The following is a 27,788-nucleotide window of genomic DNA, read 5'->3' as shown; positions in this document are numbered from 1 at the left end:
TTGTTGATCAATTTCAATTTTGTTTGCTTTATACAATAGCTCTAGGTTGGGATGCAAAATTTCTACACAGAATTTTGAAACTAATTAAATATGCTAATTTATGCATATTTTTTTTCTGAGAGCTACATAAGGTTCAACAAAGTTCTACTGTACATAGAATTTAGAAATTTTGACGAGAAAATTATTTATGGTAATTTATACAAAATTTATTCATAAATCACAAAAATGCTTCTTCTCTGTCACTTCATTAATTTCAATTCTGTTTCCTCAATTTATGTTACCAATATTATTCACTATAGTGTCAACTGGGCTGGAATTAAAAATTGTGTTTAATTTCATTGCAAGATGTAGTGGTTCTGACTCTCACCTTGTAAACAGAGGGTGATGTGTTCGAATCCCACCGCGGTCTAGTGTGCTTTGGCAAGGCGTTTATCCATATACTTTGCCACTCTCGACCCAGGTGCTAAAGGGGTACCCGGTAGGATGCAAAAGTTACAGAATGTTTGAATTTGCCAGCACCATTATGAGGCTGACAAGAATGCAAGGAATGCTCCCCATGGAGTGTAAATTGTGCACTTTTCGTGTGAGATTGAAATGAATCCAATGACCGGGGTAGTACATGTAATATGCTGTAATCATGTAATGCACTTTGAGCCATTATGGGAAAAGCGCTATATATAAACAAAAACGACTTATTATTATACTGTACATGAAATCCACTTTCAAATTTTTACGTCTGATTTTGAATAAATTGTTAGAGCTACATGTATGTGTATGTTTACATGTACATGTATGTGGGCTTCTCAAGATTTATCATATATTCTTGAGTTTTTTTCACAAGACTGAAATTGACAAAGTCTATTGTCAGAGGTCTAGTCTACAGTGTACTAGATAGGCAGATATTTGCAAATTCCAGGAAATGTACTCTGTGTCAGTAGAGCACTTGTGAAAGGATGTGCCCAAATTGGGGAATTTCCCTGGATCTTCACACAGGGGAAATGTCCTTGTTTTCAGTGAAGAATAGGAACCCTTCAGTGGGAAGTGGGAATAACTTGATGGATCTATTCAAAGTGATCAGGGGAAATTTTGTCAGTTGTCTCATTGACCCCCTCCCCCATCAAAACATGTCCATTGATAAATAAATGTAGCTTATTCTGTAGACCATACAAGTAGGCTTTAAATGAAGCCTTGAAATGGCAGGATTAATTTTACCAGGATTCCCAAAAATTAGGACACAACATAAGTCTGAAAATTGAAGATATTTTTTTCTTTCAAATTAAAAAATTGACATCGTTTACATTACAGATACAGGTCCCTTTAAAAAGTAATCCCTTTTCAAGCAACACTCACATTGATATTAATTACCCCATACATTTACCAAATAAAAACCTCAGATCTTCCTAAAAGTCTTTCTCGCAATTGCGAAGTAAAATGCCAAATTTCATTGGACTCCTTCTTTCTACATGTACATGTAGGTTGCATGAATTTTCATAAAAATATGAAGAATAGCGATTTAGTGGAAATTCTTTATGATGCGTTTGTAATGCTCCTCTCCAAAAACATTTGTTAACTTTGAGCATGCCCTTTTCCCATTACATGTATTTTATACCTACACATGTACATGTATCCTTATTCATTTATGACTCTTTCTTACAGTGCATTGATGTAGTTTATAAATAGGGAATGTTATTGTTGTAAATGACAATTACATTAATATATTTTAACAAAGTGATATTTGTAATTGTACAACTATTTTATTTTAAGAGGCTTTTGAGTGTATTTTGTGATTTATTTCACCATTTTATTATTTTTCCTCTTTCACTAACAGCATCTGAAGCAGATCTCACAGAGGTATAGAACTGAGAAGGTCTATCCAACATCTGCAGGAGAAAGTGATGTTAACATGAGGAAAAACAGATACAAAGATATTTTACCTTGTAAGTTCATTTTATATTTTCCCTTATTAAGAAAAACATAAAAAAAAAACATGCTGGTTCAATGACTGAACTCTTGCCGAGCCTCAAATTAGAAATTAAGAAATTATGAAAATTTATGCAACATACATGAACATGGAGATTGCATGTACATGTACATACAGATTTGACACAATCTTGATATAAAAATCTTGGGTGTTGCCTTTATTCCAATTTATTAGCAAGAATCTGCTTTTGAGGCAATGTGATTCTGAATTTAAAATGCTCATATTGACCCTTCTGAAAAACATCTTGAAAGCTGACCAGGGTTTATCATGGAATGAATGTATTGAGTTCGTAAAAAAAATTGGGTCTTTTGAAAAGCTGTCCATCGTAGATATTGTAATGTCACTGTTGAACACATGATACAGATGCCATGAATTGTCTCCCGAAATGACCTTCCAGTCTGGTACTGGAAACTGTAGTTGTGAGATAATAAATACAACATACAGAAAAATGCTCTTTTCTTTTTATATACATGTCAACACCCCTTCTAATTTTTGACACCCTATATGAAACATGTATGCCCGGGGGGGGGGGGGCACTCAAAGTATATTTTGATGGGGATTGCCTCACAAAACCCTGAAATGGGGGTCTAAGGAACTGACCACAAGGGCCTATACAGCGCACGCTTGCGCTGTGCATGTATATGTAGGCGCATGTATAGAAAAATCATTTCTTGTTTCAAAAAGCAGCAATTTGCAATTACATGTATTTTCAAGTCCTAGATGTATGATTGATTTGGGGACCCAAACTTTACTTGCAATAGTTTGCAGCGAGATCGATGTTGCACCTTATGAAATGTGGGACAAGAGCTCCTATTGTTGACTCCAATTGACTGCATCAAGCGAAAGGAATCGTTTGAAAAGATGAAAGAAGTTGGTTCGTCAATCTGTATGATAGGAATCTGAAACATTTCATGGCAGCTGTGTTTTGATTTATCATTGATGACAGCAAAACGTCTGCTTCTTCCTCCCACTGGGTATATTGCTGACCAAAGAGATTAGACTGCAACGTTTTAATTTAGCCACAATAATGTTGAAGCTTAAAATAAGCAGAGAACTGGTCTTATGTATGAATGAATTCAAATTAATAATTGTAATGGTATAGATCATGGAAAAGTGCACTGTCACTGTCAATTCAATTGTGTACAATATTCTGAGCATACATGTACGTATGTATAGGTGAATAGAGGTATCATGGCGCAGTGGTTCAGTCAATTGATTTTTTTCAGTCCAAGGATTTGGGGTTCAAATTCCAACTGCTACTGATGTCCTTCCATGAGAAATGTCTCTCACTAATCAATTTTTGCCACTGTCCACCCAGGTGTTTAGTGTGTACCGGGTTTCAGGAGGGATGCAAATGTCAGTGGACTACACACATGTACATGTACTTGTGACTTTAATATTACAGAATGTCATCAATATTTCTTCCTGTATATGTTCTGCACTGTATTCAAATGACTTCTCTAACAGTGCTTTAGATAATATTTTATAGTTGTAATTTTCAATTGCCATATTCATGGAAAATTCATAGAGCTCTGTAAACTTCACAAATTACATACAGTAGTGGAAATTAAATCACTGGAAAGTTCTGAGCCCCGTTGCATCAAAGTTACAATTATGGTAACTTTGCCATGCACCCATTGGATGTACAGTGTAATGAATGTATATTTAATTATGAATATTTCACCAGTGTATCACTGAATTCTCTTAAAAAAAACTCTCAGGGGAATGCAATGTGGGGAAAAAGTCCTCAGTCAAGGAGAAATTGTTTTGTTGTCAGTAGTGAATGATATGACTTTTAGCCTGTATATTTCCTGCTTTATGTGGAATTAAATGTTTAATGAACTTTTTATGGTTTACTCTATGCTAGTACACATAAGTCTCCTTGTTCATCGAAAAATGTATATTTTTTATTGCAACAAAAAATTAAAAAGTCTTTGTGTTTCATATTGTTTTAAATTTTGCAGTTGATCATTCAAGATTTCTGTTGAGTCAGATTGAGAATGTAGAAGGTTCAGATTACATCAATGCAAACTATCTCAAGGTAAGTTTTCAATTTCATATTGTCATATCTTGTACTTTAATCAAAATTGTCAAACATGCATACTGTAAATTATAACCTTGATCTTAAATGCCCGCAGACAAAGTTGTTAAAGGGGATAGATCATTGCACTTGTTCATCAGTCTGTCTGCCCCCAAGTGGAGTTTCCATGCCATGACTTGAAACAAGAATTTGGTAGAAGGATTTTAAAAATAATTTTTGTGGTATAGGCATACAAATATATAAGACTGGATTACAGGTGTATTTCTTGCGGGGTGGGGGGGGGGGGCTTTCGGGGTTTGCCTTAGTCCCCCGATCATATTCAAACATTTCGATGGAGTAAACTATTGCGAGTGAACATGTTTCAAATATTGACAGATCATAAAAAGGTAAAGATGATGATATCTAAAAGCAAATGAATGAAATAACTGAATGTTCATGAATTACCATGAAGAAGAGATCATACTTTTACCTGTTTGCTATGCTCACCTATACAAATATCAATATTGTAATCATGTCAAAAGCAAACAATTTGTCTGGTATAATCTTTGTTGCAAAAATGGGGTACATTCCACAGTAATTTCCACATCACCTTCCTCCCTATGATTTGTCTCATTTTTTTTTTCATTTGGGTCCAAGGCTCCAAGCCCCCTAAATCCCTATACCTCCCCCCGCCCCCCCCCCCTTTAATATCCAATTGTTAAAATGCAGTTCAAGTTTAAATTCCAAAACTGGAGGTCAAATGTCAGTTGCACATTAAATGTACATTGTATGCTATAGGCAGATTGGTTTCTGTGTGATAAAGGGGCTGTTATGGCCCCACAAACGAAACATCTATTATTATTATTACTTCCAAAATTATGTGTGATACAAACACACCAATTTCAAATCCAAACACACTAATTTCAGCAGGGAGTATGACTTATCTGAGACTACCGGTATTCATTAAAAATTCTATTTCTCTTTTAACTCAATTGTTTACTCAAACTTGCTGATTTATATGTTTGATATGTACATGTATTGTACTAAAATTCAGAAATTGAGGCCTTGAGCATATCATGGTTGGCCAATTTAGTTATTATTAACTGCTGCCAAATTATTGTCCATGTAATGGTGTAGTCTTTCTGACTATTGACATCATTACATGTACAGTAGGCCAATACAAGTCTGAAAATGTGTTTGTTGATCAATGAAATCACATTTTATTGCATGTTTGTAAAATAAACATGTATCATGGTAAAGGTTTGTGTAAACATATTCCTGTACTGTATAATTTCATGGAGGTACATGATAACTGTGATGGTACATGTATTTCTCTTCAATTTAAACCTATATGTACATTTCATACATTTCTTTCATACACTAATACCCTTTTTACACAGGCTAAAATTTCCTTAACCCCATACTATAGGTGGGGCTAAATTGCCATTTAGCCCCACCTATAGTACAGGGTTAAGCTTAGCCCACTTTCTTTTTACACAGCATTTTTGCAAAGTGGGCTAACCCCACCTATAGTACGGGATTATTTGGCCCTGCAAAAAAGCAGGGTTATCCCAGCAATTGCGGTGCTAAGAGCGATAGTACGGGGTTAAGATCGCTAGTGTAAAACGAAAGTGGGCTAAGCTTAACCCCGTACTATAGGTGGGGCTAAATAGCAATTTAGCCCCACCTATAGTACGGGGTTAAGGAAATTTTAGCGTGTGTAAAAAGTGTACGAGTGAAGTACTTGTACTACGAATGATCGACAAAAACCACTAGTCCGGGGTTAGTGAGTTTCGTGTGTAAAAAGCAAGCATTCCTTATCCGGGGTTAGCAATAACAATTTGGCATGTGTGAAAAGGAAAAAAAATAGTATGGGGTTAAGGATAGTACGGGGTTAGCGACAGTCCGGGGTTAAGAAAATCCTGTGTAAAAAGGGTATTAATTAAAGGGGAAGTCTACATGTACCCAAAAAAATTGTTGATATGAATAAAAATATAAAATCAAACAAGCATAATGCTGAAAATTACATTGAAATCAGATGAAAAAACAGCAACAAAGTTTATGACATTTAAAAATTCTGCTTTGATTTTATGCTATTTGACTATTCAAATTAACACTTAATATGAGGGATGGTCTTTTTCCTTTAATATTTCATGTTCTGAAATGTTTGTTTAATCAGAGAATATGTAATGATGTTTTATATAAACCAGGAAATGAAGCTAATGTTGAAATTGATTACATACAAAGTGTGATGGAATGCAAAAAGGGAAACAAAACTTCTTAATTAAAAATAATCATCAAGCTACACCTCTTTCAAAACACATTTATAGTATTGAATTTGGATCTGAAATGAAGAAAATCCTGAACTGTTTTTGTAAACAATAACCTGTCAGTTTTTCAAAATCATAAAAAAATAGTAATGTGAAGAGACATGTAGATATTATGATTTTACATGGGTTAATTAAACTCTCTACATGTTACATGTAGGCCTGCCTGTGTAGTGGAGGCAAATTAATGAACCAAGTGTTGATGATTAATTTTGTATTTTAAAGTTTGAATTTATGAATTTTACATTATTGATGTACATGTAACTCAATGCAGTAGAAATTGTTTGAGATAGTCCTCTAGAATCTGACGTCAATTGGATCCCTCTCATTTACATCCTGCCTTCTAAGCTAGATTTTAACCCATTTATACTATATTTAGTATCAGAGATTAGCCATAAATATCTAGACAGCCAAAAATATGAATTTGTAGGTACAAGATTAAAATGGAAGGATGAAAAAATGTAAATGTATGTTCTTCTTGCGGTGGTGCCAAATTTCCAACATTTATTGTCCAAGAAACAAGAAAATTTTCTGGAATTTTTGTTTAATATGCCAGGAGCTGTTGGTGAAAACCAATTGCAATTGAGCTTTTCTTGTATTGAACAAAGCACATACAGTGTAGATATACATTGATTTCAACCTCTTGTATTTTTGAAAATGAAGGCAAGCGTAATCATGATAATGCTATGATGACAAAGTATCTGATTTTCATTATTATTCTTTTTAATCATGAAATTAGTGTCACTTGAAAGGTGAATTTACTCATATACTCTTTTACAGTGTATGTCTGTAAATTGCCTAGATTGAAAAACTGCAGCATTTTTATACATTGACATTTCATTCTACATTTAATTACTATGTTCCATACTAAAACTATGATTTCAGTGATGTGTAATTTAAATTTTGAATGTGTTTAAACAAATTTTCAGCAACTATATATAAATTTCTTTCAAACGAAATAGATGGGTTTTTCAATGTGATTCTACATAACCACAATTGCTAAAAATCACTTACATGTATGATGTTATTATATTAGAGTGGTCTTTATCCACAACTTTTCAGATGGGATTTTGATTTGTTCTTTCATTTATTTATTTTTTTCTTCAGGGTGTGAGTAATGACCATTCATACTTAGCAGCACAGGGCCCTCTCCCTCATACAGTCAATGATTTCTGGAGGATGCTCTGGGAAAGTAACACACAAATCATTGTCATGGCATGCAATGAATTTGAACAAGGGAGGGTAAGTTACTTTCATTTTAACTTTGCCTACATGTATACACCTTCTAATACACATTAATCCAATAGAGAAGCAATTTCTTTGGCCTGATATGAGTTATATCAGATTTTGAGTGTTTAATTAAGGCCTGTCTTTTTTATCTTGAGATTTTGAATTCAGCTTTTTTCCGGCTGTAAGAATTTAAATTTGGTATCGTGCTGCCTCTCCCATTGATGTTTTTATTTGTATTTGAAAAAAGCCTTTTCTGCTCTTTTTGTAATACAAATTCAGTTATGACAGACATAGATTATATCCCAAAATTTTCAGCCCATCCTTTGCTTGAGAAAGCAAGAGAAAAGACCCCCCCCCCCCCCGATGTGTTATTTTGATGAGGCACCTGGTAAATTTTGAAGTGAAATTGGTAAATTTATCAAATAAAACAACTTTTATTTCATCCTTTACATTATTGGTATGCACATTCATATAATCCAGTCTTGAATCGGAATAGGGAATAGTCTTTTGTGAGATTTACCAAAATGTCAGAAAGTCTAAAGGAGCCTCTATTTTTTAAGCGTCTCTAGGCATATTCAGACCGTCTTGAAATTTGAGAATACCAGGTATACTCTGATCAGGAAATTTTCCATGATCCACCGTGATCAGATGTGGTGCTGCTGATGACAATAATGAAAATCATAAGAAAATTAAATGATGCTTGTAATCTGAAGCAGGACCCCATAAAATACAAGTAGCTTACAACTGGCATTGTCACAAAAAATTATGAAGTTATTCTCATTTGGACGATATGCCACATCAGAGATGTGTAGCAATTTGAAGGCTTGGGCTGATCTAGACAGGTCTTTGTAGAATTTCCCCCACTATTAATTTGATGGAAATCCTCAGTACACCTGCATGGCCAGCAGGTGTTGCCCGTGTCACATGAATCTGGAAGCTGGAAATAGAATCTTGTGGCAGATCGCTTTCACCATCCAGGGCATTTGTTTACCTTTTCGACATTCCTACATCACACAGGAGATTAGCTAGAGGAGCACTCTGATCTAGAAATAGCCCTGGAAAACTCGTTTCCAGGAAGGCTAAGAATGAATCGCTACGCTTCATGCAAAGTTCTCCTGCATGCACTTATATGGAAGAAATGTAACACGGTTCACGCTATGGTGCAGACATTAGCTTAAAAACCGTGCAGCAGTGAAAGATTGAAGTCCATACCCCGTAAACTTGATGATTTATGTAAAGAGGGAGAGAGGGAGAGAAAATTAATTTGAAGGAAAAATCCTTCATCTCAAATTAACTTTGAAGTCTTGCAAGATTGATGAAAAGTAATCCTCAATGTAGGTCTGCATATTGGCTGCTATATTACTTTTTGAGTTCTTGAAATAAAGTCTCCATCAATTTTTTTTTAAATTAGATGGAATGGGTTGTAAGTGTGGAGTGCACCTAATACATATCACTTCAGCATAATGCACTGAGCGAAAATATGTTGCAACATGTAGGCTAATCAGCCTACATTCAAGTTTGCCCATGAGTGTTTGAAAATGTACTTCATACATGTAGGCCTGTGTTGCAAATACTGTACATAAAGAGCTGATTGATGATTGATATGAAATATTTCCCTCTAGAATAAGAGAGAAAGCAAGACAGAAAATAATGTCACTTGTGTAGAGAGCCCTTTATTCCAAGATTTTAGGCCTACAAGTAAATAAATGTGAAGAAATGGTTTATTTTAATTTGAAAAAATGAGCTTCCCCAAATTTTGGATACAAGGATCACAACTTTTTGCAATTGCAAAATTGTTGCATGAATATTTCCCCAATAGACAAGTATTTATTTATATTCAACTTTGACGAAATGTACATGTTGCACTTGAAATCCCGTGTTTCTTGTAAAAAAACAAATCAATACATTGGCCAGATCAAGCTCATGGCATAAGTGTTCTGCATATTAATCAGTAATATTGTGCATTAATTATAATTTCCATTTTAGCTCTTTCGAGATGCTTGAATTTTAGTCGGTGAAACACCCAGGAAACACCCATGAATTGTTGCAAACATTGTTTTATCACTATTAAATCCTTCTGTTACAGGGCCTAATTCTCATTAATGATTTGTGAGTAAATTGAATATTGAATTTGAAAATGTGTTTCTCTCCTTAATTTTCTGACAGCACAAATGTGAAAGGTACTGGGTAGACGATGGAGAGGAACATTCGTTTGGAGATATAGTTGTCACACAAGTAAGTTCTACTATCATTCTGTGACGTATGTATTCAACTTTGTCATTACAGCCATATGTTGAAAATAATACAGGGTGCTTCACCCTGCTGCTAATAGAATGATACAAACGAGGAAAGTTCATTAAAATTCAATGAAATGTTCCAAATCTGGAATTTGTACATTTTGCATGATGTTGTGAAACAGAAAAATGCATGTTCAAATGCAAATGGGTGAAACAATGATTTCATGAGCCCAACTATATATTTTGTAATTCACTATAATATGCAATATTTCATTTTCATTTATTTGTATAGAAATTTCCCATTGAATTAATTGAAAATTGCAATTAATATCAAGTTGGATTATCCCTTTAAGGATAACTCTAGTCTTATATTTAGAATGTGATATCACCTTCTGCAAGCTATGAAAAAAAGTATGATGTTTGTCAGGCCTAGGCCTACAATGTATACGTTCATGCCCAATTATCTATGCTGTTCCAAGGTGTATTCCAAGATGCCATGATATTTAAATTGAATCTTGGAATAATTGAGATAGAAAATCATTTTTTATTTTGAAGGATGACAAAGTTGGTTATGGTTTTTTATTCACCTGCATAAAAAAAACAATTTTGAACATATGGTCAGTTCCCCCATGTCTGCGCGGTCTCCCAAGTCTGCGCACCCGCGTATCTGCGCGATTTTAGTTACAGAAGATACGCAACGAGCACGAACTTTACACATGCACTACATAGACAGGTATTCATAAAAAAATCCGACTCAAAATGGTGGAAAAATAATGAATTCAGGGCATTTCATGTGACAGCCTCAAAATACAGCTTTTGTCATCAAAATCCTCGAATCGTGTGCAAAGTGAATGAGTGCGCAGACATGGGGTACCATTTTTTTTTTCAATCTGAAAATGACTGCCCGAGATTTTTTCCAAGAAAATTTATATATTTCTTTCAAATTTTATGAGATATTTGGCACACTAACTCATTATGATGTAAGGAACATTATCAACTGAAAGATTTTGTGAAATAAGAAGAAATTCATGTTAAATCTTAACTCAAATTGTTAGGTGCGCAGACTTGGGGCCCACCATCATACAAGTTTTTGTCAAAATAATTATTTCCTCATCATATTTAAACATTCTTACCTGTGTGATTTTCTTGTTTTGTTTATGTCTAGATAACACAAAGGAGGGTTACCAAAGACTTTATGATCAGAACCTTGAAAGCCACTAGGGTAAGTAGACATATCCATGCCAAGTTCTCTGGCATATATGAAAACATCCTCATTTTATAGTAGGACTATAATAGGCCTATACTCCATTGTCTGCCTCATAGTGCCTGCCCAATGAACCAGAATGGAATTTTACGTTTCTGTTACATTCTCCTGCAATATTTCTATTATTCATATTCACTGTTTAAAAAGCATTTTAATACCGAGATACATTTTTGTCAAGATTTGATATTAATTAGAAAGAGTTCACTCCCATAAACATGAATTCGCGGGTATCAGCTTCATGAAACAGCTGGTGTTTTGCATTACTACTATAAGCAAGTAGAGACTTTATACATATACATTGACATGAATGAATACATGGATGTCAATATACATTTAGCTTTAGCCTTTTAACAGCCATTTTCATGCTGAAACAGACACGAATGCATTCATTATTATAAAGCAAATGGACTACTCTCTTTCCTGGTGCTTCTAAAAAAAAAGAGTATTGTTTCAGTTCTGAAATTGGCATGCTATGCTACACCTGTAGTATTGAGCATGAGTAGAAGTTGATGATTATCACAAAATACCAGTGATAAACATCAGTTTAGATCAGTAGCGTATGCAGGATTTTTAGTGGGGGGGGGGTTCAAGCTGAATGAAATGTTAACAACCCTCCTCCCCCCAAAAAGGTCTTCACCACCAATTTGAGGTGGTTTACTATACCAAAAAATTGACAATCCCCCCCAAAAAAAAGGTCTTCAACATTTTTTTTAGGGGGGGGGGTGTAACCACCCTCTGCATACGCCACTGGTTTAGAGGTTGCCTATAGCTTAGCATGGCAGACTGTCACCTCCATTTATTAGGCATTGATGCATCGTGCAACCTGGAAGTTCAATAGGTATTCATATCAACACGGAAGTAGTACTTGAATAAGTTTGTATCTTGACAAGGTATTATGTAATCTGATGATAACTACTGACTGATTTAGCCTAAAATGGGACTTTGCCTCAGGGCCCTGTAACAATAAGTATGCAATCAATAACACATGTTTCTTGGATGTAAAGTAAATAAGAAAAAAGAAGAGATTACATTTTATCATAAATATTGATTGTATCTTTTGAATGGAGGAAGGCTAGGGCCAGAGCGTATCACATCTATATTGTCACATCTGTCGTTGTGACAATGCTGGTAGTATGACATATCAAGTATGTCATGAAGTCCATCAAATAACAAAAAAGATTGAGATTATGTAGGAAATGAAAATGTCTATTTTTTCATGTGTCAAGTTAAGAAAAAAAAAGGATATACATTAAACCCAGCAAGGTTGAGTTTGAAGATGAGTGACACACAAAGAATATAGCTACACATACATTTGTACATGTACATGAAGATAATGAAACAAGGAAAACAAATGCTTGAGTCTGTCTGATAATGATGTTGGTGGTATGGAATGAAGGCCTATGGTATTCCATAAAGCGAGATTATTAGGTGATATGAAACAGGATTTGATCAAAGTCCTTGAAATATAGAAAAATGGTGTACTTGTAGGTTTGGTTTCATGGGAACATGATCTTTCATTGATTAATACATCTTATGAATCACCAAGAGTATGCATGAAGGCATGCAGACCAAAGTCCAGATACGGAATAAATTGATGTGCCGGCTCCAAAATGACGAAGGGCATGTTTAGCGTGTTCATCTCCTGATTTATGTATCTGTGGAGAAGAAGTCTGTCTCCATGCATTCCATTTCACTGTAATTCTACTGAATGATGATTTCGTGAATCATCATACCCTATGTACATGTGCATGCAAATGATATCTATGACCTCGAATTGTACATTGTTGCATATCCTGTATTCCTGAAATATTATACTATACAAGTATACATGTTGAACAGCTTCAGATGTTGAAGACTCAATTATGAGCGTTGATCATGACATTTCCAAGTTCGGATAATTAGAGGGATTTTAGGTTGTGTTTTTTGGCAAATGTTGAAGTTTTTCCCAAATAGTATTGAATGCAAGCAACTATAATTTCTCAAAAGAGGATCTCGGAAGGTACAGTATGCAATGAGAGAAGAGACATGACAATAGTTGTCTACTCTATTATGTAGCTTGTAAAGTGAGCACAATATGCATTTTTTTGTGGAAAACCATAACAATACCAATATTTTTTTGTGTTAGAGCTTCCTTGTTGATGTTGACGCAAGTTGTGGTTTGGGAGATACATGTAAGTAGGTCATCAATATAGGGAGATCACAGGCAAGCAGCAGCTGATGCTGAGGTTGACTTTGCATTCAGTGGAGATTACTTGACAGTGTGGACAGAGCAGGGTGTATGAAGTCGGCTGCTAGTGCCATTGAAACGTGTAACATCCACCATCCTTCCATGTAGCCACCAGGCTCTTAACCGAATCTCCTCCATGCTATATTGGTAAATGAGATCAAGGTCATGCCAAGGTCAGCTATGTTGAGGGAGACAGACGTAGTATTTAGTCCGTGGAGACAGACCCCTCTTGACGAGGTGAAGTGATCCAGTAGGTGGTTTCAGACCGCCTCGAAGTTCGTCAGTTCCAGGTATTCTCTGATCGGGAAATTTACCCCGATCAGAAAATACCAGGTATTTTGGTAATGTGAAAGCAAACTACGCGTAATTTCCCCGAAAGAAAATACCCGCTAAATAGTAGGTACTTGGCGAAATTGCGAGAACTTTGGCTGGGATTTTCCCAAGGTCGCAGGTATTTTGGCGATGTGAAAGCAAATTACGGGAACTTTTAGCCCAGCATGTAGTTGGGCGCGGCTTGGGTGGCTGCTGGGCTAGTGAATTTGAATCTCGCACCTTGCCTGCTTATCAGACCATACTGCGCATGCTCGTAACTTCGGGAACTTATCCTCGAAACATATCCGAAGGGTATGTTTCGGGGCGGTGTGAATGCAGGAATAATTAATGGGTATTTTTTTGCCAAAAAAGTTCTCGTAATTTAACGGGGATTCTTGTGATCGAGGCAGTTTGAAACCACCTAGTGAGACAGTACTAGGTGCGTTCACACATGCACTGTAGTAGTTCGTTTAACTCACAGTGATGTACAAAAAAAAACCTGTTTCAATCCTGGTTGATAGAAAAGAAAAACGTGAACTAAAGCAAGATTGGAGTGTAGGCCCCTATAGCAGGCCAGGGCTCGACATTAGCAGTGGCTCGGGGCAACCAAAAATGAGAGTCGGGCCATGAAATTTCTGTGAATGACCACATTTGGTGGCCAGGTTGGGCTACAAAGTTTTGATAAACTAATCTTTTCTATTGTTTTAGGCCACCAAATTTGCTTTTCGGGCCACCAAAAATACGAAATTGGATTGGAGCCTTGTATATTGGCATGGCAACGTTATGTAAAGCTGCAGCCTGCATCTAGATTATAAGCTAAATGGTGTAAGAGGAGGTTGCAACAAATTCTCCATTTTTGGAGGGTAGCCACCCTGTTTTTGAGGCATTTTGATTCATTGACTTGATGCTCCTTGAATGCATAGCTTTGTTGATGGCAAATGTTGTTCATGTATGAAAGCATTCATTAGGTCATGGTGTAATCATTTTCCCCAGGGCGGGGAGGGGTGCACAAAGGTCTCGTCTAGCTGGAAAACCCTTGCCACATTGGGGAAAAAAACTGCTGCTGAATCTTTGCTATATTTGGGTGAATGCACAATTTTGTTCATGGTGAATTGTTTAAGCTGTGTATGAACTAAATGTGTACAAGTATGAGTTCTGCACCTGAATGAAATAAAAGGCATAAACAAGACATCTTTGGATTTGAACTTTTCAAACATTAGAAAATTATTTTTTTTCAAGATTCAAAATTTATTATCTAGACCTACATGTACATAGTATTTGTCGTTTTCAGAGCAATGTTTAAAAAGCTGTGTTTCACATTATCAGTGGTTGACATGAAATGAAATGGTCAAGTCCACTTCAACATTAAGCTGATTTGAATGAAAAGAACAAAACCAAACAGGCATAACCCTGAAATTTGACAATATCAATTATCAACATTTGATAAAAATGGAAATTATGGAATTTTGATAAGTTTCATTTTCATATCATTTAAGGTTATTAAAATGCCATAACTTCCCCTCAAAGTTTGAATTGTTGATTTCAGAAATAGTGATATGAGTTTTGTTGGTATCACATTAGATAGCAAATGATGTCACACAGCTACCTGTATTATTTAGGGGGGGGGGGGGTCAAATTACCGCATGTACAAGGTTTTGCACATCATGGAATATACAATATTATTATTATTATTGAAGCTTATTGGGATTCAGTTGGGAGCTTAACTATCAATCCTGTGATATATTGATGAGATTTCAAATACACATTGGAATCTGGCATAATTATCTATCTGATTTTGGTGAATTGTCAGTGTTTCATATGAAATGGTTGCTTGATAAACCTTAGCTTTATAGACATATATACCTTAGTAGACAGTACATTGACCTTCAAAGCCCCCCATAGCAAGGCGAGTGAAGGATTAATTAAGATATTAGTTGATAGACTATATATAGTACTTCCAATATATTAGAGCTAATTTGATAATTTCTAATCCTGTAGCATTTGACCTACATGTATAAGATCAAGGAAAGCTTCCAGCGACAAGTGGCTTAAGTTGATGAACTGTGGGTGTGTTCAGTCGACACTTATTACCATAGAAACAAGTTTTATCTCACATGTTTTGTTGACACCACTGTTGTGTTCATTTGATTTTTCATTGGTTATATTCTTAAAAATAAAATGTATTTCAAAATGGAAAAGTTGTGATGATAGAGCATGAAATGGGTTCATTTTCTCAAGACTATTCATATAATAGACATTTAATACATTTAGCTTGAGATTGACAGAAAATTTGAACATATTTCTTTCCCATACTGATGATCATCAACTTATGAGTATTTGTATTTTTAGGGATATACACGATAAAGGAATAGAAAAATTAAGAGACTTACATGTAGAGGGGTTTTACATGCTCGCATTTTACGTCATTCAAGTGACCATTTGGGTGACGCGTCACTTGAATGATAATTCGAATGACGCAGTTTGAGCGCATAAATGCAAAATAGCATAATTTGAAATCGCAATTCAATGAATAGTGTCAAGGTATTTTCTAGAGACGATATTCGAGAATGACGGAGCAAAACAGACGTGTGAACGCTTTGACCTCCAAAACATAAACCTTTCAAACACTTCTGCATTAAAACGTGCTATTTTTGCTCTATTTGCCAATTTTGGCTATGCAAGAATGATTGATGGGGTACCCAAAAGAAGCCACACCTCTTCTTATCGGTGCGAAACGTAAAACCGCAGAATTCGCGAAGCCTCCTCAGCCACGTGAATGGAAGACAAATATAATGTAATTACAATTCAGCATTACGAAATAAGAGCATGTGAAACCCCGCTAAAGGGTGATTTACCCCCATTAATGCCCAAGTGATAAACAATAGTAAGAAAAATGTCAGGTTTAGGGGTCCTTTATGAACATGTTTTTTTATCCAACTTAAAACAAATCTTGAACAGTGATTGGTTCAGATAAAATCATTTGTCCAAATATATTCTATCTATGCTGTTTAAATCAAATGCCCAATGAAGAAAATTTGCCATTCCCTGATGTCAATGATGGCATAGTGCACAAAAAATAAATATTTCCAGGAACCACTTTTCACAATTTCCTTTTTAAATCTGCAATATTGAATAATCTTTAACATTGCAGTGAATGAAGATTTCCAGGTTTTAGTTTTCAGGGCTCTTTTGAGCATTTAGGGAGCAAAATACCCCCAGCCTCTGCAATTTAGTGCACTATTCAATTATTGATGTCACAGATCATGCAATCTCTGTGACACGCTGCTGGTCATCATGATGTCTTTATACAAGGCAATTCCTGGGAAGGGACGGTGCATGCACTAATCAGGTTCCGCTGAGCGTGGTGGCTTCAAGAAGAGTAGATCTGTCAGCGCAAGCAATGCAACCGGACTCTGCAAGCGCATCGCGTTATCTATCTATTTGGTTCAGATTAGAGATGAACTCGAACAACTTGACAATCAAGATCTATTGTTCTGAATTATTTAAAGTAGGATATAAAAGAAATATACCAGGGCTTTATTTTGAATAGAGGAAATTGTTCATCCTCAGTTGTTCTGGAAACTACTATTTTTTCCTCAGGGATTTGCCCCTAGGGGGGAAAAATGGTAATCCTCCATTCCAACCTTGGAAAGTTAATTCCCAGCTATACTTCCTCAAAGCCTGGTATATTTGTATAATATGCAAGGTTAAATATGTGATTTTAAAGTGTAAAATGGTCCAAAAGTGCAACAAAATTAAATGAAATTCTGTGCACCAAAATAATCCCTAAATGTGGGAAGTGTAGCATGCCCTTTTCTGAACAAAAGTAGGGTATACTATTCCCATCCTCTACCATTCATAAAAGTGCAGCTGACTTGAATCATTAAATACCTTTTTGTTTTCTAAAATTAAATTGAAAACAGTCTGTTTTTTGTATTCGACCCTATCAATGACCTGAAAAGAAACCATGTATTGATTTTTTTGAGTAGAAAAGTAAAGTTCCGTAAAACTCAATCTGATAAAATACAATATTAAAAACTGTATGGTGAGCTCCCTGATTTGAAGTTGTTTGAAGGAATAAGTCTGTTGTTTTCAAAAGCACTGAAGATTACTTAGCAGGAAAACTTTTCAATAATAAATATTAGGAAATGCCACTAAGGACATATGATTTAGGATGTAGCATATAGAGGAAACGTACATCTATTTTGATTTATATTGTTTGCAGTGTTTAATTCATAGTTCATTCTTAGTGTTCATTAAACAAGAATTATTGTGTATGTACAGTCTTTCCTAATAGAAATAAGGTTAATTCATGCTTTTTAAACAGATGTTTTACATAAAATTATCCTGTCATATGATTTGTCATTTCTGTCATTAAACTACTAAAAGGTAATTATAAGTTTAGAACACTGAACAATACAAATTTTCTTGTTTAAGAGAATTGAAAACATTGAATTTGAGGATATGTGTTGAATGTTAATTTGTAATATTGTACTGTAGAATGACTGAACAATCTAACCTTCTTTGCAGGGTCACCCATTTCCTTCCTTTCTTCATGTCCTGTCAAAGAACTGTACACACTATGTACCTTACCAAAAAGAAGGTCTTTTCATGTTTCCTGAATAAAAAAAAAATATTAAAGGGTGTGAACATCACCATGGATTTTTTATAGCGAATTTAGAAGGGGCTGTATGAAAGGGAAGAGGTTGGAAAGCATTTTATTGATTATTTTAGTAGATTCTTTCTGGATCCTTTATTCAAGACAGTCTTACAAACAAAGCAGCGTATTTACAAACAATTGATAAAAACTAATAAAAGGCAAAACATCACAATTGCAAAACAAAACATTTTACATAACAACACCGAAACTGGACAAAAAGAATTGGCTTTTTAAGATAAAAGGAGAATGGAGTCGAAAGATCCCTAAGTTCATTTCCTTTGTGTCAGATAATATCATTGCTAGGCTCCCTGGTTTTGATTTGTCACGAGTGCTGAATAGATTCTACCACATATTAATTAATGAACATTACTCATCATGACATATTGAATACTAAGCTTTTCTTTTTGAAAATCTGCCCATTGATCATTCCCAAAAATTCTGTAATGAAATTATCTTGATTTATACCATTTGATGCTATATTAAAGTCATAAGATATATTGTTAATTAATCATAATGAAACAATAAATCAACCTTCATGTACGTTGTATAATTAAAATATAAATTGCATGGCAATTCTATGCATTCAGCATGTTCAGTTTGAATGCATTTGTTGCATGTACATGTATTCAAGGCCGTTGTCAAAGAATGTGGGGGGAATTAAAAAAAAGTTGGCCTAGTTTCAAACTGTTTTATTAATAATCTCCTTAATGTAGCTTTACTTGTAGATATATTTCCTTATTTAGCCAAACTCTGTTGCCCCTTGTCATCTAAAAACTGAAACCCCGGAATATACTATAGATTTTATATAAAACTTAAAAGGGAAATTAATATTAACCACAGACTATCACATTCTGTCTTTGTAGCCTTCATCATTGGTATTATGATTGAACATGTGCATGTACAGTACTATACATTATGTACATCTTGTATTTTTTATTTTGTAATCAAATGCACATTTAGACTAAGATTGTATTAAACCTTCCTCTCTCTCTCTCTCTTTTTGTTGCTTACTTTTTGGCAAGAACATGTTCTCTGCCTAGCCAACATTAATATGATTCTTTCCAATAGCTGAGTGGGAGATCAACTGATGTTGTTTCAATGTGTGTCTGGCCAATAAAATGTTGTGGTGACAATAGAATTGATGACAGATATTTTCAGTGATCCCAAATCCAATTGGTTTGTGATTTTTCAACTTCTCTATAACTTATGACTCATAATCACTCATTGCAATTCCATGGTTTCAATATTTTGACAAAGATATCATGAGGCATTTCATGTATGTGAAATCCTTTGACAGGGCTATTTGGGTTATGTAACACAAAGTTTGGTTTCTTTTTGCAGGAGTTACTGCATTTATTTAATATACCGGTTGTTAAAAATAAATTTACAATACCTGAACCTTATAATAATAAGACATATTAACATACATAGCCCTGTGATAGTTTTATAATAGAGGAGTAATAACAGAATTTAGACACAATTACCATATTATAACCACAAAATATTTAATATAGTAAGATTTGCTGTCATATGCTAAATGACAACAGAGCAATCAGAGTCATAGTTTCATGTGCATTTTGCTCAAAGCACTGACCAGGACATTGTTCTCTCATGGTATAACAAGAAAATTCCATCACAATCAAATGTACACTAAAATAATGTTATTAAAATAAAATTCAATTGTATAATTTGCATTAAGCAGTAAAGTACCATGCTCATTGCAATTGAAGGAATTGATGACAATTTAAGGAATTGATGATGTTGTGCACTGTTTCTTTTGTATTTTATGATATGAAATATAAATTTTTCAATTCCTTCCTCAAATGAAATGAAAATGTAATTTCTCATGGAAGATGAAAAATTTAATAGGATTATTCAAATGAAAACTTAGCATTTAAAGTTCCTATTTTATGGAAATCAGGCGTCTCTGGATTATCACAAAAGTAAGGCTCCAATGAGCAACCTGACCAGGAAATGAATTGTCATAATTTTATATCCTATATTGATGAAATTTCCAGTGTTATACATGTAATCGGCTGATTTACTCTGTTTCTTCAGGTCAACTTTAAGCTATACAGACTTTGCCTACCAATTAATGATTGTGGGGGTGTATATCCTGTTCCTCTTGATTGCTCTTAGACAGTCAAGTTCTTGCTACATTTCACTTTAATTTTGAATAATTGCAAGTAAGAAAATAAGTCTAAGGTGTTTTTCACCCTGTAAACTAGATCAGAATTCTATAGGCTATGGCATGGCTTTGTTCCTGTAAATACATAATTATTGACGTCATCATTAATGAAGTACTTGTGTGACAGGATTGAACATTATTTCTACTCTCTATGTCAAACTCTATTCAGCATGATTGCCATATTAAAGTTAAATCATTATTTATTTCTGTCATAATTAGTAACATCATAATCATGGTTTTCCATATGTACATATAATATAATTCTGTTTGCATTTACATGTCCCACAAAAGAGTTTCATTTTGGTTCCTGTTTTGTAAAGATGTACAACTGTGGTAACTTTAAAATTATTCTAACTATTGTAGAAACCTTGGTTGTGATTGGCTGCTGGGCATTGTAAGGATGGCAGTTTCCATAATGGCAAAGATTTCAATAATTGTAACTCTTTATGAATCAGACCCATGGACCAGGCAGACAACCATCACATCTGTATCCTAGATCCATGCATCAGTTATGTCTGTGACGGAAAACCTAACTTCAGATGATCATGAAATTTGTTAATCAATTGTCAGTTTAAATCACAATTGATATATTCATCAATGCAATTCATGATGGTTTTATTCTGATTCAGATTAGTTTTATTTGTTCGTTTACATACATTTATATGTTGTGTAATGAAATCAACTGTATAAAGTATAAGTATAAAAATCATCTCGCATACATGTCAATAAGAATTGTGCTTAGGATTGGAATCAGGAAGTATGTACACACTGCATGTTGATCATGTGAGTGCTTCTAGGTTATTCTTAATCATGTATACTGTTGCAGAGCAATCCATATAATATTTCTTAATGATGATTTGACACTATTTTCCATTTTGAGTGTCCCAAACTTCTTGTAAGATGTGCTGTTTTAATATCTTCAGAAGATTTTATACCCCAGTGATCTTGGCCCCATTGCATAAAACCTCCCTCCCGCTCACGGTATCTACCAGCACGGGGGACTACCACCATGAATGAATGTATCATCCAGTGTTGTAGTCAAGGCTCAAACCTCCAAGGCCAAGGCCAAGGCCAAGGCTTTAATACCCAAGGCCAAGGCTTCAATAACCAAGGCTGAGGCCAAGGCATGGAAACTCAAGGCCAAGGCCAAGGCCTGAAAACCTCAAGGCCAAGGCCAAGGCATTTCAATTGTACAATATATGGAAAAAATTAGACAACAATGCTTAGGCGGCATACATGACACACAGGACCAAATGTATGAAAGGTGTGAGCGAGCAAAATTTTTGACCTTTGAAAATTTAAAACGAAAATAATTTCATGATGTAGATTTAGACATAAAAACATATAATTATTGTTCTAGGCGATTCACATTGCAATAATTATTGTTACCAAGGTGATCTGATCCTCGCATGCCCATTCTCAACATATGTCTTTCTCCTCTACCTGGTACAGGGGAGGCAGAATGTTTTTTTTTTTTGGGGGGGGAGGTCAAAGCCAAAAATGCACTTACAAAGTCAAAATGAGAATTTTGGTGCAGTTCAGCAAAGCTTTTTTAAGTGATTTCTAATTGATAAGACAGATATTTTGATTTAGGCTTTAATTTCCCGCTATAGAAAGCATAGCGAGCAAGTGGTTTTGAAAAAAAAAATCAATTTTGAAGTTGTAAAACTCGATTTTGGGTCAATTATGGTGCTAATCACTGTTAAAAGGGCATCCTTGCGAGATGTTGTAATAAGATGTAATAAGAAATGAAATTTAAATATTTCGAGCTGTTTTTGTAATCATGAAAAAGGTGTGCATCTTACTAAACAAATTAACGCGAGCACAAAACACGAGCTGAAATTTTTACTGACCACAAAAGGAAGCTGTTCTGGACTGCATTTGGTGACTCATAAATAGGATACATAACTCACTAATCAAATAATGCGAGCGCAAAGCGCGAGCTCAAAAATTTGTAATATTCCGACCTAAAAACTAGACATTCTAGGCATTTTTTTTTGTGTAAATTGAATGCGAACCTTACTTAACAATAATTTATGCAAGCACAATCCAAAAATTTGTTGATTTTGAAACCTAAAATTTTGCTCTGTATGCCATGCTTGGTCCCTCAAAAACTTTTTGGCTCATCATGCCATTGATGCCATAGCCCATTTGGAAATGACGAAATTGAAGTTTGTGTTCAAGTTTACCGAATCTTTTCAGAATATCATTAAGACTTAAAACATTCTTGTTGGTCAAAGAAAATAATACAAGGAAAGCCTAATGGAATAGAAATCAACCTTGTTATCATTCTTTAGAGTAAGCTATTTTTAAAGTATGAAAATTGTTCTCAAAATTGCAGTCAGATCTGTCAGAATTATTCCTGTCATAAAATCACTATAATCAGTGGCGTACCGTGGGTCACGGCATTGGGGGACACCAGCAAAAACTTGGAACTGCCTAGTGAGCTCGCGAAGCGCGCCCAGTTGCCAGGTATACTGACCTAATAGAGATATTTTTATAAGGACAGTGCCAATAAACGGACATGTATCTCACTAGTCAATTAATGCGAGCGCGAAGCGCGAGCTTAAAATTTTTGATATTCAAACCTAAAAAGGGACATAACAATCAATCTTTTGTAATCATGATACGTACCTGTCTCGCTAAATAATGCAAGCGCGAAGCGCGAACTGAAATTTTTGTAAATATTGACCCCAAACAGGAAGATTTTAAGGATTATATTTTAGGAATCTTTTATCTATTAAGATTATACACATCTCACCATAGTCATTTAATGGGAGTGCCAATAAACGCTTGCTGATTTTGTTAGAATTACATCTAAACATGCACATAAAGCACTTGTAATCATGATTAACATACCCATCTCACTAATCAAATCTTGCGAGCGCGAAGCGCAAGCTGAAAATTTTGGAAATTCGGACCTGAAGATTGGCATTTTAAGGCTTGTTTGTAGGAATTCAAGAAGACCTTACGTAGTTCACTAACCAAATGATGCGAGCGCGAAGCGCAAGCTGAAAATTTTTGATATTTAGATCAGAAAACAGAAAAAGGGACATTTTAAGGACTCATTCTAGGAATTGATGGAGAGCAGACATCTTTCACCAATCCACTACTGCGAATGTAAGCACGGACAGGAAATGTTTTATATTAAGACCTTAAAATGGGACAATCACTTAAAGTATTCATGAAAAAGAAGCATACTATTGTACATGTAAAAGAATAACTTGAAGTGCGAGGAAATATATTTGGTAGTTTGGTGTATATTGACTTGAAAACGGGAGGTTTTAGTATAACAGGATTATATATCTCGGTAAAAAGACAATGGGAGAACCAGGAACAATGAAGACATATATGCCCTGAGCCAATTATGTTTCATTTATATGAAAAAAATGTTTCTTATGTAATGTAACATAACATAATTATAACATTATAATGAACATTAATGTCTTCTTTCCCACTACGTTTCTCTTCCTTTCTCCCTCTTTTCCTCCTTTTTTTAGTCAGCTGATGGGGGGGGGGGGCACGTGCCCCCCCCCCTGTAGTTACGCCACTGACTATAATCCTAATCATAATTATTATCATTATTATTGATATTGTCATTATCCTTATTAGTCATGATTACATCATATTACCAATAAAAATATTAATTTTCATCACTTCTCTTTGTTACATAATTATGTGATGATAATTGCAATTGATGGCACTGCTAAGTACACTTACTGCTTCTGCTGCTGCTGACTGGTAGTATTTAGTGTCATTAGATATACAGAACAATTGAAACATTTATAATTACTTTTATAAAACAAATGAAAGTACAAAATACAAAATGCCTTGAAAAAGCCTTGAAAATGCCTTGAAATTTCAAGGCTCAAAATCCTCAAGGCCAAGGCCAAGGCCCTCTCAAGGCCAAGGCTTGAATGTTCAAGGCCAAGGCTTTGAAAAAATAGGCCTTAAGGCGCCTTAAGGCCAAGGCCGAGCATCAAGGCACTACAACACTGGTATCATCTCTCTGTACAGTCAATCAAACCCAAGATTTCCATGGAATCATTTCCAAGTTCCAACTGATCACCTAGATTAAGATATTTTCACCAAGTTTTGCATAGGCTGGCGATGTCTACATCTCAAAATCAATAATCTTATTCCAAACCAACACAAGCAATGGCTGAAAACAATTTAACAGTAAAATCCTTTATGAACAGAAGAAGTATGATTTGATTGGATAGAGAGATGAATAAGATTTAAAGGTGGACATTTTTTATTATGGGAGAAATGTTAAGAAAGATAAAGAGAAGGACAAAGAGCAAGAGATTAGTTAGTGAATAGAAGAGACAGATACACAGAAAGAGAACGAGAAAGAGAGAGCACTTTGAAATAAATAACAAAAAGAAAACAGACATCAAAAAAATAGTGTGTGATACTGTATGCTTATTTCATGTATCTTATTTTGAAGGAATATGAAAAAAACTACAGTAAGATATCAGGAATGAGTAGGGCTGCGTTTATGCGACCTCAACCCAGAATCATGATTGGAATCACGATTTGAATCATGATTCAAAACAGCAACATGAATCACGATCCGACAGAATCAGCGTTTATACGACCATCTTTCTAACGCTGTTTCTCCCTGAATTCGGGCCGATCCAGTGCGCATCACAGTGCGCAGTTTGACCCAGGAAGTATAGGTCAACATTTTCGCGCGTGTTTCTAACTTCACGTCGGCTGCTAGATTTTTGCTGCCACCGGAGCTAACGCGCGATCGTTTGTGCAAGTGCAACTCGGCTTCCGAAAAATAAATCTTTTACTTCCAGAATTCCGTGTATTGTACCTCGTATTGTTTTTGTTTACTTGTATTCAGTCTTGTCGGTTCATCAAAAATGGTGTTCGGTAGCCGTAGTACTGGGCACGAATTCTGTTAATTTTGTCTCGACAGGCGGTGCCACATCTCCGTTGAAATCCCTCCCTCGCAAGCGCCGCTGAAAGGGACTCGTATTTCTGTGAATCCCGGTAAGGGATGCTTGTGCTTCAGGCTGAGCCCAAAGCACAAGCAGAGCCCTGAGTTCGTCGTCAGTCCAATTTGTGCCTTTGGAACTTGAAGACAGTATTGATGAAAACAGTGACCAGACGTCCCGTATTTCCCGGGATTGTCCCGTATTTCAGAATATTGAACAAAATGTAGTTAATACATTTAAAAGTGACGAATTTTCATTAAATAACCAACAGCTGACGAAGCAGGGACAACAATTAAATCGATAACTGTAAACTTTTGCAAGTTCTGCGATGATCTCTTGCTAATACATTGCAAACGAACTGGCCTCCTGCCTGTGTGTGGCAGGCTACTAGCTAGGCATGGAGGATCGAAGCAAATTCTCAATGGTGCAAACACCTCACATGATTTACAGTTTTTTCCACCAAAATAATCACAAAATCGGCGGGAAATTCTTAAAATTATACTATGGATTCTCAGTTTAATGATTTGGAGATGTAATCGGAGGAAAATGTTATTGACTTTTCATAGATCTAGTTGTTTCAGCTTTCGTTTTGAGTCTTGGTGTGCACGATGCCGCGATGTTTCATCTAATTTTTAAGTTTGACAATATGTTTCACTTTGAAATTTTATTCATTTCTAAAACATTTTATGTTTAAAATTTTAAAAATACATTTAAAAAAACACCAAATAAAGTTATGATTTTTATTAGATGATTGGATTTTTTGTTTACTTGAAGTTTGAACTTTTCCCTTTTCTTTATTTTATAATTATATACCCTATCCTTTCTGCTTGCCCTTTTTTGTTCCATCTATCTTTATTTCCTATCTTTCTTTCCTCGACATTTTCTTTTCTCTCTCTCTCTCTGTTCATTTTTCTTTCTTTCCTTCTTTATCCAATATACTTTTTTATTTCCTTCATTCTTTCTTTCCTTATAATTACCTTGGCTTCCTTCTCTCTTCGTCTCCTGTTTCTTTTCGTTCTTTCTCTCCTTCCATTATTTTCTATTTTTTCGTTCTCTTCCCCTTCATTCTTCCTTTCCATTCTTTATTCCTTTCTTCATTTTCCCCTTCTTATTCTTTTCCCTTATTTTTATTTTCTTTCTTTCTTTCTTTCAAAGAATGAAGGAAACATGTTTATTTCCTTCATTCTTTCTTTCCTCCTTCTTTTTCTCACCTTTCCCCCTTTAATTGTCTCCTTTATTTTGCGAGACATTTATTAATCTTCCCTTCCTTTCTTTCTATATTCATTTCAAAGAATGACGGAAACCTTTTTTTATCTCTTTTATTATTTCTTTCATCCTTTTATTCTAACTTTCTGTTATTTTTTCTGTTTTCCTTTATTTTCTTTCCTTCCCAATCATCTCTTTTCTTTCTCTCCTTCATTCTTTCGTTCACCTTCCCTTCTAATTCTTTATATTTTTTTTCAAAAGTCTTAAAATTATACTATGGATTCTCAGAAGCCCACACTTTGTGTGGGCTTCTTTGTTGATCTTCGTTTGTCAATTGTCCCGTATTTCATTTTGTGAAATCTGGTCACCCTGAGTGAAATATACAAATGACGCTACAGTACAACCCCGGGGTACAATACACAGAATGATAATTCCTAAATGCACATGACAATTGGCATATACCGGTACTAGTACACTGGCAATCTGCTACACGAAAATTAACCTGCACGAAACACTGCGCGCGCCTTTGAGTCGAACCCGGAAGAAGCACGACACAATGACGTCATAGAATCATGATTCAAATCACGATATCGTTTATACGACCCTTTTCGTTCGTGATTCTACAGAAACGTCTTTCCAAACGCCCCTTTTTCCGTGTTTCATGTTTGTGATTTGAAAGACGTTTATTTCCACTTTCGACTAAACGCAATCGTGATTCTGCAGAATCGTGATTTGAATCATGATTCTAATCATGATTCTAGGGTAAAAAAGTGTCGAATAAACGCACCCTAGGTGCTATACACTGCAGAGATACAAACCATCATGATTCCATCATAAGGCTCCTGCAAAATGGCCCCAAACCCACCTTTACTTTTAGGGGGTATGGTGTAAAAAATGCATTTAAAAGGTTTCTGTAATGTTCTTGTTAAAATAATGGTACATGTAACTGTTATATTTCTTAAACATTCAACTTCTGCAAAATAAAGCTAAAATTTCACCAGAGAGCATATAGTAAACCAGAGCTTCCAGGCACTCACTCCGGTGCATAAGCTCATCTTTTATGCAAGAGTTGTAATTTCATTTGCCATCCTGAGACTCGATAGTACTTGAAAATCAACATAGTTGAAACATGGAGGAAATTGCTCAAGTACTTTCCATCTGCCATTGTCTATATTTCTGATAAAGAT

At 35.1% G+C, this 27,788-nt stretch overlaps 1 protein-coding gene across 2 annotated transcripts in view; it reads left to right on the top strand.

Annotated features, from left to right (window-relative positions):
• Window positions 1-27,788, top strand: part of LOC121411167 — a 76,011-nt gene that overhangs the window by 9,534 nt on the left and 38,689 nt on the right. For both annotated transcript variants that reach the window (XM_041603723.1, XM_041603724.1), the window contains exons 2-6: window positions 1,829-1,937; window positions 3,946-4,022; window positions 7,436-7,570; window positions 9,725-9,793; window positions 10,961-11,017. In XM_041603723.1, the coding sequence (XP_041459657.1) occupies window positions 1,829-1,937; window positions 3,946-4,022; window positions 7,436-7,570; window positions 9,725-9,793; window positions 10,961-11,017 (447 nt within the window). The remainder of the gene's footprint in view (window positions 1-1,828; window positions 1,938-3,945; window positions 4,023-7,435; window positions 7,571-9,724; window positions 9,794-10,960; window positions 11,018-27,788) is intronic.

This window comes from Lytechinus variegatus, chromosome 3, assembly GCF_018143015.1.
Source record: "Lytechinus variegatus isolate NC3 chromosome 3, Lvar_3.0, whole genome shotgun sequence".
NCBI lineage: Eukaryota > Metazoa > Echinodermata > Echinoidea > Temnopleuroida > Toxopneustidae > Lytechinus > Lytechinus variegatus.
The sequence above is the reverse complement of the archived record's forward strand: the minus strand, read 5'-3'. Positions and strand labels throughout refer to the sequence as shown.